Source organism: Gastrolobium bilobum, unplaced genomic scaffold, assembly GCF_033153095.1.
Source record: "Gastrolobium bilobum isolate Gb01-03AN ecotype WA unplaced genomic scaffold, APGP_CSIRO_Gbil_v1 utg5060, whole genome shotgun sequence".
In the NCBI taxonomy this organism is placed as follows: domain Eukaryota; kingdom Viridiplantae; phylum Streptophyta; class Magnoliopsida; order Fabales; family Fabaceae; genus Gastrolobium; species Gastrolobium bilobum.
The window spans coordinates 89,283-108,869 of record NW_026899124.1 but is presented as its reverse complement, the minus strand read 5'-3'; the positions used below and the strand labels follow the sequence as shown (position 1 = coordinate 108,869).

Genomic DNA, 19,587 nt, shown 5'->3' with positions numbered 1-19,587 from the left:
TATAATCGATTAAAAATTTTTAGTAATCGATTACAATATTTTTTTAGACACTTAATCGATTAAGAGCCTTTTGTAATCAATTAAATAGAACATATTGGTGTATAATTTTGGAACAAGAACAAAATAATTATTTTTTAATTAATAAGAAGTAAAAATGTCAAAAAGCCTCCACGTTTACTAGTTTAGATTAATGGAAAATATAATTCTTGACAATTAATTTTGAAGTTATCGTTGGAAGTTACGTATTAAAAAGAAAATAAGAAAAAATATGTATCATTTTAAAGGATGTAAAGTTATGTCATTTTAAGTGAGAGAAAGAAATAGATAAAAAAAAAAGAGTGGACAAAAAAATATAAATATGTGAATCTCACCTCTCTATGAGAGTAAAAGAATATAAATTATGTCAATTAAAAGGATAAACATTTTTCCCAAGAAAACATGGCGCTTGTGAAATTGTTTCTTTCTATAGCTCAAGATAAATTTTAACTTCTTTGTAATTCATCATTCATATACATAAATTTTATCTAAATTTCAACTATTAGAAGAATATCAATTGTTTGTTTGTACTTTACCCTTTAAAAAGTCCCCCACTTTAGAAAACAAATTCATCCTCATGTTATTTAACATTAAAAAATCTTAATCATTATCACGGAGATAATTTTATAACTTTCCATTCTAATATATTTTTTTCTGATCCCTAGTCATCATTTATTCACCCTCAAGTGATTAAGATTCTCGCTCATGATATAATCATGATATTATCTAACATGAGAAGAATCCATTCCCTGTGAACAAGAACGCAGGTGGATTAAATAAATCGTAAGGAGAGGTTGAAAGTGAAGATTGAGAGGAATGTAAGAGGACAAGGTCCTTGGTGTGGTTTTCTTTCACAAGAGTCCATCCCTGTAAAGCAGCTGGTAGTTTGCATGCTATTCAAATTTAAGAAGCATCATCTACAAAGCATTCTAATCAATAATCAATTGGCTTAAAGGGCAAGAGTTCAAAACTCAACAAAAGCTACAAAGCCAAAAAGGGATCAATCCCTCATCCAAAGTCGAAAACACTGGTCTTTAAAAAAAAAAAAAACCCAAATATGATACTAGCATGAATGAAATGAACTGTTTCCTCGGAAAGGCAAAACACAAACCTTACTATTATGCACAAAATGGTTTGTGTTTTCCCTTCAGGCCTCTTTGCAGCAAATTATAAGGTTATAAGATTTGTGGCAGTTAAGTAATGAAAGGTGCAAAACATAAATTGCCAAAGCTACAAAGTAGTTCCATTGAATTCTTGATAAGCTTATTATTCCCTGCTTGCCTATTTTCATCCCTATTTCTGTTGAAAACCAAACAATCTTGCGTGTAGAAGAAATTCTTACACAGTTTTTATTAAGGAAGAAATATAGAGTTTGATATTAAATAGCAAAAAAAACTCCTTCATTGAACCATAATAAGAACTTTCACCGTTTCAATTCATCAATCAAGTAATACATTCCGCAAACTAAAAAGAAGAAAAAAAAAAATCCTCCAAGTGTCTTCCTTACTTCTCAGATGAGTTTGGTCCACGCTTCTTTCCGAATCCCACCACTACAATAACACAAAGCGGAAAAAAAAAAAAACAAAGAACAAACCCACATCATGAGTGCACGAAATTCACAAGCTATACTATTCCAACACAACAAAATCAGTTTTTTTGGTAGAAAAAATAAAAAAAAGTAACATCAACATTGTGGGCATGTGGGTTTAGAAATCTGAGAAAATAAATAAACAAGCAAAAAGGGAAGGAACTAAAGGGTTACCGGCGGTGACGAATCGGCGATTGTATTGCATGCGCTTGTGAGCGCGTCCACGCGGCTTCTTCTTTTTGTCTTGCTTTGCCACTTTGGGAGTTTGGCCTCTCACTTTGCCCGCACGAGCAAGAGAACCGTGAACCTTCCCTGCAATCCAAACATTAACCAAACACATGAATTACAATACATATCATCATCATCATATTCATATGCAGAACAAACACCAAATCCTATTGAATAGAAATTCGTAAGTAACTCACCCATTATGATGAGTTGCTGATTCTCTCTCTCTTCTGTTCTTTTCAGTTGCAGCAGCTACAAGCAGAAACCCTAAAATTAAATCAGAGATGCTCTACTTGTATTGCTAGGGTTAAAGCTTGTGGGCTTAAATGTGGGCCTTTAGGCCCGTTTTCTAAATACTGTAAACCTTCTTTTTCTTATGGATTGATGGTTGGAGTGCCCTGCCTAATCAGATGTTAAGACTTTATTTTTAAAAGAATGATTTAATTTGTATGATAAAAAATCATCTTTAAAGTATAATTATAAAGAGTTTAGTGTTTGTCATTTTAAATGATATAAGTTATGTCATTTTAGGAAGGAGACAGACACAGAAAAATGAAAATCATGGGAGAGAGAAAGTGTGTGGTTTTTTTTTTAATTTAAAATTTAAATAAATTTTTTTGTTCTGTGTCTGTCTCTCTCTTAAAATGACAGAGTGTTATGTCATTTAAAATGACAAACACTTTTCTCAATTATAAATATATTTTTGAAAATTTTGCTGGATTTCACACCAACAATAAAGTTGTTTAGAAAAGGACAAATGTATAATTCTACAGTCTAGAATTTTGTAAGAAGTGATTTTCAAAAAATAGATAACATGTTAACTATTTTAGAGTTATATATATGGAAAAAGTGTGTATAATTTTAAAAGATGTAAATTTGTGTCATTTTAAGAGAGAGAAAGAGATAGATAAAGGAGGAGAGAGAGTTGACAAAAAAAAAATAAAGTTGTGAGTCCTACCTCTTTATGAGAGTGAAAGAATGTAAGTTGTGTAATTTAAAAGTATAGACACTTTTCTCATGGTCAACTTTTAACAACAGACATTTCAACTAAAACGAACACACCCATTCCAGTGGCTAATCATCCATCCTGCTTAATTGTTGAAATGACATTGTTAAATATACATGGCAGACAATGGCAAATGTTTCAGTCTGACAAACGATGATCATACTTTATGGTACAATATAATTTATTATCTCTCTCTTCAAAGATATTCACGAGTCTAGCTTGAACGGGTTATTCCAATTTAATTAATAAAAAATATCTAAATCAATATAGCTACACAAATCATAACTATAGATTAATTAATAATTTTAATGTTATTAAATAATAAAATAATGACATCAAATATGTGAATATTTGCAAATAAAAAAATTATTGCATCTTGTAACTAGTATTTCATAACCATCTAATTTGATTTGTACAAGTTTGTTTTCTTTTTTGTGTTGATATATTTTTTCTGCCCAATCAAAAGCGAACAAAAAAATAACATTTATTGTGAAACAATATTATGATGGCCTTAAAAACAAAGTTTCGTCTAACATAATAGCCATTTACATAGATGAATCAGACCATCATCTAACATTTAATTTAATTTTTTTTCTTCAGAAAAGTGACTAGTAGTTAACTCGCCCCATCCCTTACCAGTTTTTACCAAGATGTAAGGTGAGTTGTATTGGGTTGATCGGTTGAAATATACAATCTAAATCATCCATTTTGGCTGGTTGACCAATTAGGTTCTACCCATTTTATCAACTCAATTATATAACGACTTGAATTTAGTAAAAATAGTTGCGAATTAAAATTTGTTTAAATTTAAGCTCGCTTTCGAAAATTTAAATTAATGTTAAACAACCTCGCTCATCGAAGCTCCAATTCAAATCGTTTGAGTATTTATCAAACTAAGTCAGGCCCCCTCCAAATTTTCCCCTTTGCTTGATATACTTACACCTTTAAATTAACTTGAGCATGTCTTCCAATTTCAAGTATTTGGAAGTATCTTCTTCGTGAATACCTGAAACGAGACACTGAGCTAGCGAGCTACATTCAAATCTTACGATTAAAAAGAGACAGTCGATTGTTATTGAAATGTTCGAACTTAAATTCCACATACAAGAAGAGCAGTGTTTTGTTCTTTTCTTTTTTCTTTGTAGCAAACAATCCCTTCAACTTTTATTCTTTTGCAAAAAGGATTAAAAATAAAAAAACACACTCAAGTGCGTGTAATGTCTAGTAATTAAGTTTCACACTAACCCCATGACCCGCGACTGTGAGAAGTCTTTACGCTTCAACTACATCCTGCCAGATCTTCGTATTGAATACTCATATAAGTCTTTGAATTATGAGACATTGAAGACTTCAATTCTTTTCATCAACCAAAGAAAATAAAATCGCCTTGAGAAACAGTTACTGTTATCATTTATATTAGAAGCAATGAATGAAAACATTATATTAGGTAAAAGTGTTGGTGAAAATTATTAAATAAACAAACAAACAAAAAACCTTGAACCACCTTAGATTAATATTCAATCATTCTATTTCCGGAGAGAATCAACTTATGTAAGTCTTATACCCAAGCTTAAATCATTAATTCCAATTGTATCTACACATAATAAATTTGAGCCATTAAATATAAGTGAGATCAACCATTAATAAATAATGTAAAACTTGCACCAATCTATGTTGATTCTTTCCCTCTATTTATTTATCTACATTTGCGAATTAATTTAAAATATATTTTATGAACTTTATTTATCCAAAAAAAATAATTAAACAATTTTTAAAAAATGTGAAGGTGTTGAAATGAAACAAAAATTAAAAAGTTACCAAATGCTAAAACTGGAATCAGTTTTCAACATTCTATTATCTATATTTGAGAATATTTATTTAGAAGCATCTTATAAAATTAAGGTATCCGAAATAATAATCAAGCATAATAATCTTTAATATAAATATAAGTATAAAATAAACTGTGCGTAGGGATGAGATAACTGGTTTATGTGTAAACAACATTTCAAATCAAGACCGAAGGCTCTAATTTGTAAATTAAATTCCATTTCATAACTGAAACAATTCCAAAAGGGGCAAAACTTATATTTCACAATTCCATAGATTATTCTTTTGTCCTTGGATCTGTTGAGGCCTCTTTTCCTCGTGGGACATATTGTGTTTTCTTGTTTAATAAAATGAACAAATGAGTTGTACTACTCACCTACGTGGTTTGTCCCTTGCTAAAAGACACCAGTCCCTTGAGCCTTGGATGGTGGCCAGTGTCAACTCCCTTGGTAAAACAAGGGGCGAGGGGAAGATGTAATATGTTTCTTAATGAACTTCACCTGATGTGTACCACCATTCCGTAGTTTCAGAGAAATGCAGCAGGGATGTCCCAACTGCTCTGATGACCATAAACAAAATTTGATATTTACAGCTTAATTATGTGCTCAAGCCTCAAAGTTCAACCTCATGAAGATCTTCTCCAAAACTCCCACTCTTCTTAGGTGTGCGCATTAAAGAAAACTCATCATGCATATATGTTGATGGTGGCATTCCCAAAGCTTCACCTAAAGGCTTAATTTCACCCAATTTTGTGGGGCTAAATGAATCACTAATACTCCCCCCACCCCATGAAGCTGTTCGCCGTGAATGAGGGGGATGAGAGTTATTTCCATTCATCATTGCTCCCCGGTTTGAGATGTTACCCATACTCGGAATCCTGGCCAATGATGATGCGGGTTTGGGGGATTGGTATGACCATTCATTCCTAGAAGAAGTTGAAGGATTTTCATTCGCTAAACTATCTTCTTGATTGCTTTCTGCTATAGCCTCCATTGTCTGCTCATTTGATGATGGCACAGGAGCAGGAATAAAAAACTTAGCATTGGCAGCAAGAACAGGTTTGACGGATGGAACAGATGGTGACTGAAACAAGTTTGCAGGGCTTCCACCACCTTGGTTGAAGGTGTCAACGTACCTGCATAGTCCATAAAAGTTTCAACAATTTGATCTGCCTTTTAAATGCTGTTGATGTTTGACAGAATGAACTATCAATAAGAAACTCTCTTCTTCCTAATTTGCTTTCTTTTCATGTTTGATATTTCCAGTATATATATTTTAATTAGGCCTAGAAACAAGACTATCCTCCATTCTATAACTCTCTACTTAGTTGTGATAAGGTAATTACAACTTAAGACTCAGCTAATATGATAGTTTAACCTTTTAAGTGCAACCATTCTTACAGTACTTGAAGGGTCTTCAATTTCAAAATTTGTAATCTAATAGAGAAATCAACAGGTCCACCCTACAATGCTTGATAACCGACAACTACTACTCATATGCCAAGTTCCAACTCGAACATGATCATAACAAGACTTTATCTTACCTTGATCGAACACCCATGCGGCCTCGGGAAGAGAAATGATTTGTGCTAGGTGGTATTGGTGGGATCCCTGGAGTAAGTTCAGGACTCTGAGTTCTTAAATCAGAGCCCTCATTAGAAGGTGATCCTTCTGTCTTCAATGCAGATTTCAAGTTGTATTCGGGCGAACCATTCTGAAAAGCAGCAGTTGTTGGAGGTGGTGGCAGTGCGGTTTCTTCAGCCGGAGGTTCAGCACCTTCCTCTACCCATCTTTTCAGTTTTTCATCATAATAGAACTTGTTCTTTCCACCCAGTTTAGCCTTCATATAGAGCAGAATACGAATCATTTGAATTCGCAAAGTCAAAAGCACTGTTGAAAGGAAATAAAATAAAACATGGAATATAAAACAACTAATAATACCTGTCGGCCAGGCCGAGGTCTCAAGACTAGCCCCACTGTCTTTTGCAAAAGTTGTGAACCAAAACCAAAACGAGAAAAGCGAGATGTGCCCCCTGATTCTGGCGCTTTTCCTTGTGCATCAGCTGAGGTTTCCTGTGATGAATCAACCAGTTTTTTTTCAACAAATAGAATACTCTAAAACTCAACCAAACACAAGAAGCAGAAAATTTTCAAAATACACCCTTAACAATAGTAATCACACACCTGTTGGGGGCTTCTACTAAAGTCTGGCTCTGAAACACTTCTATTAGGCTTTGTCATCCTATTACTGTCAGCTGTCCATTCCATTGAAGCAGATGGAACTAAGGATGACATGGCCATTGTTGATTGGCTATTGGATACTCTGTGTGCCATAGGCTGGTGATGTTGTTCATTTCCATGAACAGTTCCTTGTGATGATGATGGAGCAGGTGGTGGTAAACCTCCTACAACTCGATGTGCAGTACTATCGAAAAAGTTTAGCAATTTGCCCACTAATTTTGCGGGAGCCAAATTTGCAGCATACCCACCCTGAATATATATTGTTAAACAAGAGGATAAGTAACAACACTCAAAATAGTGAAGACTCAATAAAGGACAAGGAAGTACCTGTTGGTGGGTTTTAATCCTCTCCTCAAGAGATATTACCAATTGTTTCCACGTTTCTACTTCTGGTGCACGGCCAGTTTTTAAGGATTTCAGGACTGCTTGGCAGTACCTGAAGTTATGAAACAACAGTAAGGCAGATTACATAAAGCATAACATCACAAATAATATTCAATTAACTTACTTCAACGAGTCTGAAACCTTTCCCACTTCAGCTAGCATATATGCATATACAAGCTTATATGGCTGAAACGGAAGCAAAATAAATTGAGAGTTTCCAAGCACCTTTGAATATTCGTATAACTCAGTCCTCTGTCCAAGTAACCATCAGGTAAGATAAGTTTCCAGTAACACATCTTACAAAAAATTGAGTCAGATTGAACATAACATTTTTTTTAGAGAGATAGAGATGCTAAGGTGACACAAGTATGCCACACCGAGAGAGGTTATTTTAAAACCTTAAAAACACAAGGTTTTAAAAATGTCACATTCATTTGTTGATAAACCTAAGATGGGAGAGGTAATTTTGAAAGGATCTGCCATCTTCTTACGCATGTAAACAGATATAGTATAGAATATGAAAGATCCAAGTTTGAAACTTGTAAAACCCTAGAAAATCATGCAATTGGGAACCAGAAAAGTCCCAAGTTAGAGAGAGAGAGAGAGAGAGAGAGAGGTGTTACCGAATAGACACAGTGTATGTTACATTTTGTGAGAAAAGGACTCAAAACATGCACATGCAACAGGACAACCCAATTTTGCGGAAGAAGCAACCTAAGAGCTAAGGAGATGTCAATGAACCTGGATGGCCTCTGGACTAGCATAAGTTCGAGGAAATTTCCAGTGATCTGCTCCTATTAGACAGAGCCTCGCACTATCTGAGTATGACTCGAAGTTTGCTTCAGCAACTAAATAGCAGATGTGTGCAGCAGTGATCTAAAATATGACTCTCAAATCAGAAGCAGAAAAGAAATCCACAAAATTCATTAAACAGCAGAAAATATATCAAGAACAACTATACCTCACTTCTTTCCTTCCACAAGCAATCACCAAGATGAATAATTACAAGTTCGTCATCTTTAGTTCTGTTTGCAGTTATTACAGCCAAATTCTCCTCCCAATCATCAAGCATGCCATTAGATCCAAACTGAAATTGCAAAGCAACAACAAAGGCGTGAGTTTCCAAGTCGAATAAAAACCAATAACATTTGCAACTATGGCAACTTTTGAGTAAGAAAACATCTGAATTGCAGCCCTTGCAGGGCTTATTAATTTATCCTACTAAGACCATCTGTGCAGGCTGTTGAGGCATATTGAAAGCACTAGGATCCCCATTAATTGAGCTGTGAGAAGAGAAAACTTCTGCAGGTTGCCCAGCAATTAGAAGGCATAATGTGCGTAGAGGTGACCCAGCAACCAGTTGACGAAGTGCCATTTGCTTCACTGTATCAACATAGAACTGCAGTGCAAACATGTACAAAATTTATTTTCCAAATAAAGGCAGGATAAGGACTGTAAGACACACATAAGGGACTGTCTATGTAAGACCCCTAAATTTCTAACAATTTATAAAATATTCTTATAATAAATAAATTGTCAAAATTCACGTTTTATATAATTATGATAATATAAATATTGCGGCAGCTTATCTAAAACTAATTTGGGGAAATGTTACCGCCGCACCTGTACAGGGACAAGTGCAAGGCTAACTCTATTACATTCAAATAAAAATCTAAGACTACATTTTTATAGTTGAAAAGTTGAAGTTGAAGTGAATTGGTTTGGTTAGGCTAGGCCTCTATTTATAGTTGAAGTTTTGGGCTCGGATATGGGTTTCGTGCATTTATTTCCTTATTCTTTATTGATATATCTGGCTCAGATATTGGCTTCATACACTATTTATTTTTTTATTCTTAATTTCTTATGGCTTAGAATATCGCTAACTCATTACTGACTCATTATTGACTCAATGCTGACTCATCATATCTAATCAAATTATCAATCAAACATTATCAATCAAACATTATTGCATAAATGACCAATCAATTAATAATTCAAACAATCACAATTTATCATCTAATCCTAAATATACACACACACAACATTATTATTACTACTAATAATTTATAATTTATTACTATTATTAATTTATTGTATTATAAATTACTATTATTTTCTTGGGATATTACAGTCTAGCTCAGACATTTTAGGATCAGTAGTTCAGTACAGTATTCAATACATAAAAAAAATTGACAGCTGACCTGATCACCTAGTTGTGAAGCAAGGACAAGTGCAGGTCCCCACAACTGACCTTCCTGTGCATATTGCAAAGCCTCCTTCTTTTTACCAGAGACAAGAAGCATCTGTACCTCGGAAGCCGTTGCCTAGATCAAAATAAAAATCAGTAAAGGGAACAAATTTAACAATCTGAGACAGTAGTTCGCTTAAGATTTAACTTAATACACACCCGCATTTGTGCTTCAGAAGGCAAATTTTGCAGGCAGTGGCTCAGCGCACCATACTGAGTGAACTCCTTGCCACTCATCTTGGCAGATGCAAAAAGTTTTGCAACTGCTGACTCAGGAGTATCATTTTCCTATATAAAACACAAAGCCGGTGGGTTACCAAATCTAGAAATGATCCCGTGAGGAATAGTATTAATGCAGTAATATGACTGAATCAAAACTACCACGGGGGGCATACTAAGTAAAGTAGGTAAATCATGACTTTTACAAATCAACCGAAATAATTTCACGAAGTTACAGCAGTTAAATAGATCATTAATAACAAATTCCGCAGTTTGTCTGAATACTTTCAAGGTCCTAATTTTTGCAGCCCTTAAATACAACAAGTTCTCCTCCTTTTGCAAAAGAAGGAATAGAAGATTCCACGTCCACTAGCATCTGTTTCCTTGTTAACCTAAAGGAATATGAAAAAGAATTTAACTTTCCCACAATTACTCACAAGAATGACCTATTGAATCAAGGAAAGAGAATAAGGCATAGTATCCATTTCCGAGAGCTCAAAAAGAGGTGATTAAAGCAGGGAAACAAAGGTACAAACATCATCTGCATCAATATTAAAGAAACTCTGGAGGGTAGCAAACATAAAAGGTAGATTACTAAAGATCCAACATATGCATTGATGAAAGATAGCATTAAAAATTAACACTTAATTATGTTGCAATCAATCTAATGCACTGTGAAGCTCTTAATAGAACTTTCATCAATCTTGAAAAGTATGGAAAATTCAATGAACAATCACACAGAAAGAAAATACAGAGGATTTGAAAGACTATAGTTTCAACTTACTTTTCGTATGGTGTCCGTTCCAAAAGGAGAACGTAGTTTTCCATAATGCTGACAAGCTATTTTAAGCAAGGAGAGAAGGAGTTTCAACCTTTCACCTTTCTTATAATCCATGTCAGGCGATCCGCGGTGTGCAATCCTCTCATCTATCCATTTGTACAACTCTTTACTTCCAACACTCCCCCCAACCAATGGACCTGGGAAAGATTGCTGGCTGAGAGCACAGAAATAATCACCAGTGTCATTTCTGATGCTGGAAGGAGCAATGCTTCCTGTGACAACTTCCATCAAGTTCAACACAGAAATAGGGCCTTGTACAGCACTCTTCATATAAAAGCGAATACACAGTGTTAATCATTGCAGATATCAAATGAACATAGATGAAACTGAAAAGAGGAATTAAGAATTAACCTGGCTTCCATATGACGAGCTCAAAAGACTAGAATCTTTCATTACAATAAGTTTTCCACCAAATCCAAAGGTTACCAGGGCATGAGGAGGACGTCCAGCCATTTCAGCATGAGGGGCATACGAATTCTGATGCCCGCCCTGGAATGATTGCTGGGAGTAACTGAAGGATTTCTGACTTTCAGCATAATCTTTGGAGAAATTTTTTTGTTCATCAAACTGTGTATTTGAATAATTAAAATGTTGAACAATGTTACCACTAGGGGCAAAGCTTTGCCGTTCAACAGTTCCATTAGCCAAAACATGATCGTGATTTACTTTATTGTACAATGGAACTGATCCAAAGGACCTATAAGTATTTTGTATATCTTTGTTGACAGAAATACTTGAACCAAAAGAATGATCAAATTGCTGGTTTCCGCTAGAAGTTGCACTATCCCCACTTTTAGTAGCAGTCTCAGTTGGGTAAGTGTCCAAACTCTGTTGATGGTTAGTACCATATGAACCACTCCAGCTGTCATCTGCAGCCTGGCTACTAACGCCCTGTGACCCATAATTGCCAGCTTGGCCATACTCTCTATACAAACTGTTATCATTATGTGAAAAAGTACCGGTAGAATCATGCCCATTTTCACGTCCCGGAACAGCAGACTGGATAGAAGAAATGTAAGTCTCTAACAAGCGCCATTCTTGGGTAATTGTGTCATAATACCAATCAGGATAATTAGAATCGAAAACCATATGTTCTGGATACCCATTATTCCCTTGTGAAACCTGATTCCAGCTAGATACACTTTCAGTTGTGCCAGTTTCAGCTAAAGTTCCAGCAACAGACTGAGCAGTTTGCTGCATATAAGACATATCCGTATTAGCATCAGAAGCAGCTGTCCAACCCACCGCTGTATTGGCTTCGGGGCTTCCCTGAGTAGTAGTGGCTGTTACATTCTGGTCATCTACTTGATACCATTGCCCAGTGTTGTAGTCAAACTTCCAGCCAGGATAAAGATTCTCCCAATACTGATCACTACTCGGATCTTGCTCATTTGCGTTATTTCCCACAGATGCATCATAACCTTGACCCTCCTGATATTGCACATAATTAACTGAATCATTTGAGCCATAATTTGGAATTTCATTACCAGGTTTCACCTCAGTATTAGAATCATGAGCTTCTTTCCCTGGAAAGTCCCCAGATTGATCACCCAAGTCACTGAAAAAGTCAGAATACGATCCAAACCCAACACCTCCATTTGAATTAGCATGAAAGGAATTCCAATCCACCTCCTTAACCTCTGAACTGGTGATTCCATTGCTCTTGGTCAAACTTGAAGCCAATGTTCCTCCATTACCATGATCCATCGAACTACTGCATCCAGATGAACTAGAGGGCACCGAAAAATTTCCCTCTTGTGCATTTCCACCATCCAATTTCACACTACCCTCTCCCTCTTCCCCTTTCAGCTCAATCCCACCCTCACCGGCATCTGAATTCCCAAATGCAGCATCAGCATCAGCATCATCAGTGATAGCTAGATTCGCTAACGCTTTGGCGTCATCGGAATCATCATGGCCAGACATAACGGGCTCGATATCATCCTCAACCAGTTTATCGAAGAAATCCTCATCCGTCTGATCCTCCCCATGAAATGGAGGATTTGAAGCCATCAGGCCAAAACCCTAATCCCAAAAAAGTTGAGGACCAATTCGCCGGAAAACACACCCAAACAATCCCTGATTTCGCCGCCGACAATTCCCAACCTAGAGATCCAAATCCCAAAAAACAAAGCCACTGCTCCCTCGAACGTAACCTCGAATTGAAGACCGAAACGGAAACAAGATCTGGGAATTCTGAAATTCACGCAATCCAGGACCCAGAAAGAAAGAAAGAAAGAAAAAACATTACCCGGAAACTGCAAAGTTTTGGTCTCAACAAAACGCAGCGTTTTTGCCGCGGAACAGACAATTAAAAAAAAAAAAGAAAAAAAGAAAAAGAAAAAAGGAATGAAGTTGCGTTAGAGATCCATTTTCTGAATTAGCAAAGAATCAGAAAGAGAAAACAAAAGACAAGAGAGAGAAAGTAAGTAAACAGAGGAAAGCCCTCGTTTTCGCACCACCTCACCTACTACCAAGAACCCAGAACTAAGATGTTTTTTCAATTTTAGATTATTTATTTACTTTTATTATTGATTGCTCTATTTTATTCACATTTCTATTGTTTTCTTCTTCCCTTTCTTGTTAGAGCGTTCTCTCTCTATCTCTCTTCTTTTTACATTTTACGGCGATATATATTTAATCCAATTATGGTTTAGAAAAACGGATACGTGTATTTGCATGCAACTGCAACTTTCACATTCGGTATTTTGCTGTTTCTGTCATTAGGTCAACCGTTAAGGTCAAATTATGTACGAGTACAAGATATTGACCCTAAACATTTGAGTAACATAAGTGGAAGAATTATTATTCCCTTTTATAATTTTGTAAGAAATGCTATAGCAAGTTATTAATACCAGTTCAATAACTTAAGGTTTGAAACTACTTAATTAATTAATTAAACTAATATATGCATTTTGTCTGACTGTAAATATTCAATGTTTTTGTTTTCATTTTATACATGGTGGTGGTTAGTAACAGATGATTTCTAACTATATTATAAATGATATTGGACCTATTTAGCACTCTAATTTGGATTTTCAGTTTAATATTGAATAGTTTGCATTAATTTGCCCTTTTATTTTTAAATCCTTAATTATGTCTTACATGCTGATAAAAGTTATAATACTAATTTCAATAACAATAATATTAATAAGATGTACCATATAACTCATACATTGATATACACCAGTGGCGGAGCTACATACAATATGGGAGGGGCTTTGGCCCCAACTACAATTTTATAATTAGCCACTTTTTAAATGTAGCTAAATAAATGTGGCAAAATAATCTTTCATATTTTAGTATTTGACACTAGCTAAATTTTTCTTAATCCTAGCTAAGTTTGGAGGCTGGCTCTGCCACTGTGTATAATGGAATAACATTTGAAGATTAATTCTTTCTAGACGGGAGATCATATTAAATGGGTAAGCTTCTCTTAACAAAGATAAATTTATCTAATGTTCATCGAAACGACGCCGTTTTGGGGCGGAAATCATGGTGTTTTGTAATTTTAATTTATTTCAGGGTTATAATAGTCTTTATCATTCTAAATTTATAATTTTTCAATCTCAAAACGATGTCGTTTCGATGAACATTAGACAAATTTATCTAAAGTAACATTAGATACTTTTTTTCCCATATATTATATATAGATAAGGAATAATGCCATATCCTCTTAATAATATTATCAATACTTAAAAAATAAAACAATAAAGGTATAAAAAAAAGTTTATACTAGTATTTAAAAATAGCGTTATTCATAAATAATAGATTATACTCGATTTGTTCCCAAAATATGTATACCCAATTGAAAAATATTTCTGGGATTGGAATGGCGTACTGCCTCTTTTATGTTAAGAAATTAAGTGGGTCTGCATTAGTTGTTCATTTAATACTTAACTGTCAAGTATCAACATCTTTAATAGCAAAGACCTCAATTCTATCACATAGCTTTTACGAACGAAATTTGTTATCCGGTATCTAAAGGGATGAGTTAAATTCATTTCATTCATATATTTTAAAAGATTTTTGATGAAGTTTTTTGTGATAATTAAGAAAATTATTAAATATTTCAATTTAAGAAAACTATAAGTACATTTAGTTAAATTACTCTCGCAATTTATTAACATTTTAAATCCAGTTAGTGGAAATGACAAAAAATAATGATAAAGTTAAAAAAATACCTTAATTTTTTTTTAAAATAACCGATAAAATAAATTAATTTTATTGTCGAGAATGACATTTATTTTTAAACAAATAAAATAAGATACTTCATTAATTCTTTTGCCTAGTTAATGGAATTTGTCAAGAGTTTTTTTTTTTTTTTTGGCAAACTAATTTGTCAAGAGTTTTACTACATCATTCTACAAACTCTCTCCTTCGTCTTAGTATACTTTTTAAATTTGTTCCACAATAATTTAAAAATTATTAAAATTATTAGAAAAATAAATATATTTGATTAATTATCCTATATAAAATTACTTAAAATTAATATTATCATCACTTTATTAATCTTCTCACTTATTAATATTACGTACAAAATTTCAAAAATATAATCCTTCATTAATAGTTAAAAAGGAGCAAAAGCAATTTCTAAAAAAGAAGAAGAGGGAGACTAATAAAAAACGGATGGAGGACTTAACATAAAAAATAAATAAATGAAAAAGTATATGCATTAGTTCCATGAGATTATAAAATATTTAGGATAAATTATACAAAACCACCTTGTATTTGGGTGGTCTTTCAAAAGTCCACCTTGAACTTTCTATTAACTTAATTAACCCCCTTAAACTATAACATTAAAACAATGGGAAAAAAGTATCTAATGTTACTTTAGATAATTTTGTCTAATGTTCATCAGAACGACGTCGTTTTGTGGTTGAAAAATTAAAAAATTAGAATGATAAAGACTATTATAACCCTGAAATAAATTAAAATTACAAAAACATCATGATTTTCGTTCCAAAACGACGTCGTTTCGGTGAACATTAGATAAAGTTATCTAAAGTAACTTTAGAAAACACAAACCCTAAAACAATTTAACATATTTGATAATATTAAGACAAGTATACCCGTATTCTTAACTCATCCATAGCCATTTTCCCTGCCCAATAATCTTGCACCATCGTCCTTCAGCAATTATCCTGTCATAGTTGTTGCCTCTACCCTTATTCTTAACTTATCCATAAACAATTGATCAAACCCCAAACTAAAATGATTCCCCATTTTTGTGCACCTAATATCATAATTCACAAAAATCTCTATGTATAAATTTCCTTTAGAACTTGAAATAAAGTCATTGTCCAAGGAAAGGAAAAAAAAAAAAAACATATTAGCAATATTGAAAAGACACAAAAGAAGTGAATTTTATCTTTATGTAGAAATTCTCAGTTCCAATTACGAAAGCTAGTTTTCATATAATGCTTATAGAGACACAGGGAATAGGGAAACAGGAGAACCCTAGGGGAGTTCAATTTCATAAACAGAAATATGCAAAGTTGGAGTGAAAGCACCCCATTCATGACCATAAAGAAAAATAAAAAAGTCAATTGAACCTTACAAACTGATGCAAACATTGATGAAGTTAATAAATTAAATTGTTTGAATAGAAAAAACTAATTTGAAAAAGATGAAGAATTTGAGTATGCATGACAATTATTTTATTTTCCAACACTAATTCTGAGATGAAACAGTTTTTTCTGATTTTGTGCCTTGGAAAAGTTCTGAGAATCAGAATTACATTTGTTAACACTTTTTATTTTTATTCCAAGAATTATAATTAAGTTTGTTAACAAATTTTTTTTTATTCCGAGAATCAGCTCCTAAACGACATATACAAGTATACAACACAAAACCAATCAAATTAACACATCATTCACTAATATTTGATTACCAAAACACCCATGAGAAACGACCCAGCCACATGTAGCTTCAGAATTCAACTAGCAATACATTAAATATACTTCATTTATCATTTAATTAAACATGCAATCCAGTTCATATGCATTCAGCAGCTCATCTCAAGAAAACAGAGCACCACCATAACATCAACAACCCTAAACCCAAATCAAATTGACCCTAAACTCAAACCAACGTAAGAATTAAAAAATTCAAAACAAAAACAAAGATTAAATCGACCCCTGCCAAAAACTTCAAAACGAGAAATCAAAATTAATCAAATAAAAAATTGAATTATAGAGTGGATTTACCTGGAATAATGGTAGAAAAATGAAGCAAAGCGAGAAACAACAACATCAGTGGAGAAGAATAAAATAGAGAACAACGAAACAGAGAAGTTGCGACAGTAGGGGAGAAAAGATGAAGGAAGAAGGAAGGAGAAAAATGTTAGAAGAAAAAAGCAAAAAAGAAGAAAAAAAAACTTACAGAAGGCAGAAGCGTCGGAGGAAGGAGTAGGAGGTGTTGTGTTTTTTTTGAGAAAAATGGTTGAGAGTGGCAAATAAAAAAAAATAAAAACAGAAAAGTGATTCTCTTTTTGTGCCATGTAACGGAGAAGCAAAAAAAAATTATTTCTCTTTTTTTATTCCCCAACACAAAAATTAAACTGCTTCATTCCGGTAACGAAAAAACTAAACTGATTTTACCAAACACTATTTCTATCTATTTATGTTCCCATAATAGAAATTTAAAAAAAAAATTATGTAAGGTATGTAGTCAAATTTTCACAATTAGATCTTTTGTTTTGGAGACCTAATGATGGCGGCGGGAGACTGGTGGAGGCAAGGTCGGCGAACAATTGTACCAGGTGGCGGTAGAAGGTGGTGGTTAGCAAGCAACAATAGTGATAAAAAAAGGTGCCCGCGAGCAATGGCAATATGCAGTGGGTGGTAAAAGTGTCAATGGTGGTACGATGGGCAAAAGCAATGGTTAGAGGTGAGAGCAGAGATGTTGTCTTAATATTGTTAAATTGTTATAATTTTTTTAAGGGGGTAAATTGATTTAATTGAAATTTTAAAGTGGTCTTTTGAAACACCACCTAACTACAAGGTGGTTTTGTGTTATTACCCAAATATTTATAATACTACTTGCATTTAGTAATTAAGAGAACTATTAAGATGATTAATAACATGAATTTAGAATTATTTTTCTTAATGTATGTATGTTCTTGGAAAACAACTTAAGAAACCTTCATTCCCCTTAATTAAATCATATTAATTTTTTGAAGAAAAGTTATTATCTTTGAATTTACAAGACATATTAATTCCTTTTACTCTTGATTTAATAGTTTCTATTTTATTTATTTAACATGTGACATAAGGATACACATCAATAAATAAATTTAATTAAATAAAAATGTATAAATAGTTTCCAACTTTTAAAAATATTAAATGTTTACTATTTTCTATTTTAATTTCTTAATAGAACGTTGATGGCAATGGTATGCAAATGTGAACTTTTGTTCATAAAAAGGATGAATATGATGGTTTGTGAAAGATATTTAGGCAAGTGGATAAAGGAAGTTAACAAAGCATCGCTATCTTATAAAATTTCAAAAAATAAACACACATATATATATAATAAACACACACACATATATATATATATGGTTTAGTGAGTGTACAGTGACTGGATGTAAAATTTAGTTCAGTGCATTAAGTTCTCCCGCGAAAACACAGTTATAGTAAATATTATAACTATGTTCTCTCGGGAGAACACCATTATAATATTTTGTGCATTATGTTCTCGCGGAAAAACTTAGGGTGCGCATGACAACCTTCCCAGAATCATTTTTTTTAATTTATGCTCCGGGGAACGGAAATGGATAGAAAACTCATTGGTAAAATCGTTTTATTTTTTTGTTCCTGAGATGAACTAGTTTAATTTTTGTGTTGGGGAACAGAAAAAAGAATCAAAAAATTTCTGCTTTTTTGTTCCCGGGCACAAAATGAAAAACACTTATCTCTCTCAATTACTCTCCACCACTACCATCATTACCATCGCTACCATCATCCCGACACGACCACTGCCACCATCGTTGTACCACCACCACCATCACTACCATCACCGTCACCACTATCATCACTACCACCATCACCAACCACCACCACCAACATCGTAGACACCACCACCACTACACCACCATCACTGCCACCATCGCCACAAAGTCATCACCAAAACTATCGCCGCAGCCACTGCTGTCACCACCACCACCACCACCGCCACCACCATGTCATCATCTCACCATTGTCGCAGCTACTGCCATCACCACTACCGTCGTCGCCGCCACTATGCCACCGTTACCACCACTACACTATCATCACCATACCACATCTACTGTCACCACCACCATCGCTGCGGTCACTGCTGTCACCACCGCCGCCTCTACGTCACAGCCACCATCACTATCACCACCACCACAACCACTACCATCACCATCATCACCATTATCACTACCACCATCACCAACCACCACCACCATCTTCGTAGTCACCACTACACCACCGCCATCGCCGCTACCATGTCATCACTATCACCATCGTCGCAGCCACTGCTGTCACCACCACCACCACTACCACCGCCGCTACCGCCACCACCATTACCACCACCACCATGTCATCATCATCACCATTATCGCACCACCACCATTACCATCGCTGTCGCCGCCACTATGCCACCGCCACCACCATGTCATCACCATCACCACCACCCTCGCCATCATTATCACCACCATCGTTGCGGCCTCTGCTATCAACATCGCCACCACCACCACTACCATCACCGTCACCACCATTATCACTACCACCATCACCAACCACCACCACCACCATCATGGTGTAGCCATTACCGTCACCACCACCACCACCACCACTACCACCATCGCCGCTACCATGCCATCACCATTGCTACCATTACTGTCAGCGCTACCACCACCACACCATCACCTCCACCACCACTACAACCACCACCATCGCCACCATTATCACCGTCGTCGCCACCACCACACCATATGAA

The 19,587-nt window shown here is 34.6% G+C and overlaps 2 protein-coding genes across 2 annotated transcripts; both read right to left on the bottom strand.

Moving 5' to 3' along the window:
• Nucleotides 1–1,362: 1,362 nt before the first annotated feature.
• On the bottom strand, nucleotides 1,363–2,136 carry LOC133287500 (small ribosomal subunit protein eS30z/eS30y/eS30x). Its single transcript, XM_061485131.1, has 3 exons — nucleotides 2,050–2,136; nucleotides 1,799–1,936; nucleotides 1,363–1,586 (listed from the first exon to the last, which is right to left on the bottom strand). Exons 1-3 carry the CDS (start codon nucleotides 2,051–2,053, stop codon nucleotides 1,540–1,542), a joined length of 189 nt encoding a protein of 62 aa, XP_061341115.1. The 5' UTR covers nucleotides 2,054–2,136; the 3' UTR covers nucleotides 1,363–1,539.
• Nucleotides 2,137–4,829: 2,693 nt separating this feature from the next.
• On the bottom strand, nucleotides 4,830–13,103 carry LOC133287461 (protein transport protein SEC16A homolog). Its single transcript, XM_061485084.1, has 13 exons — nucleotides 10,969–13,103; nucleotides 10,561–10,881; nucleotides 9,717–9,845; nucleotides 9,511–9,633; nucleotides 8,532–8,708; nucleotides 8,271–8,396; nucleotides 8,051–8,185; nucleotides 7,434–7,561; nucleotides 7,253–7,361; nucleotides 6,869–7,174; nucleotides 6,626–6,757; nucleotides 6,229–6,524; nucleotides 4,830–5,820 (listed from the first exon to the last, which is right to left on the bottom strand). Exons 1-13 carry the CDS (start codon nucleotides 12,628–12,630, stop codon nucleotides 5,298–5,300), a joined length of 4,167 nt encoding a protein of 1,388 aa, XP_061341068.1. The 5' UTR covers nucleotides 12,631–13,103; the 3' UTR covers nucleotides 4,830–5,297.
• Between the last annotated feature and the right edge of the window lie 6,484 nt (nucleotides 13,104–19,587).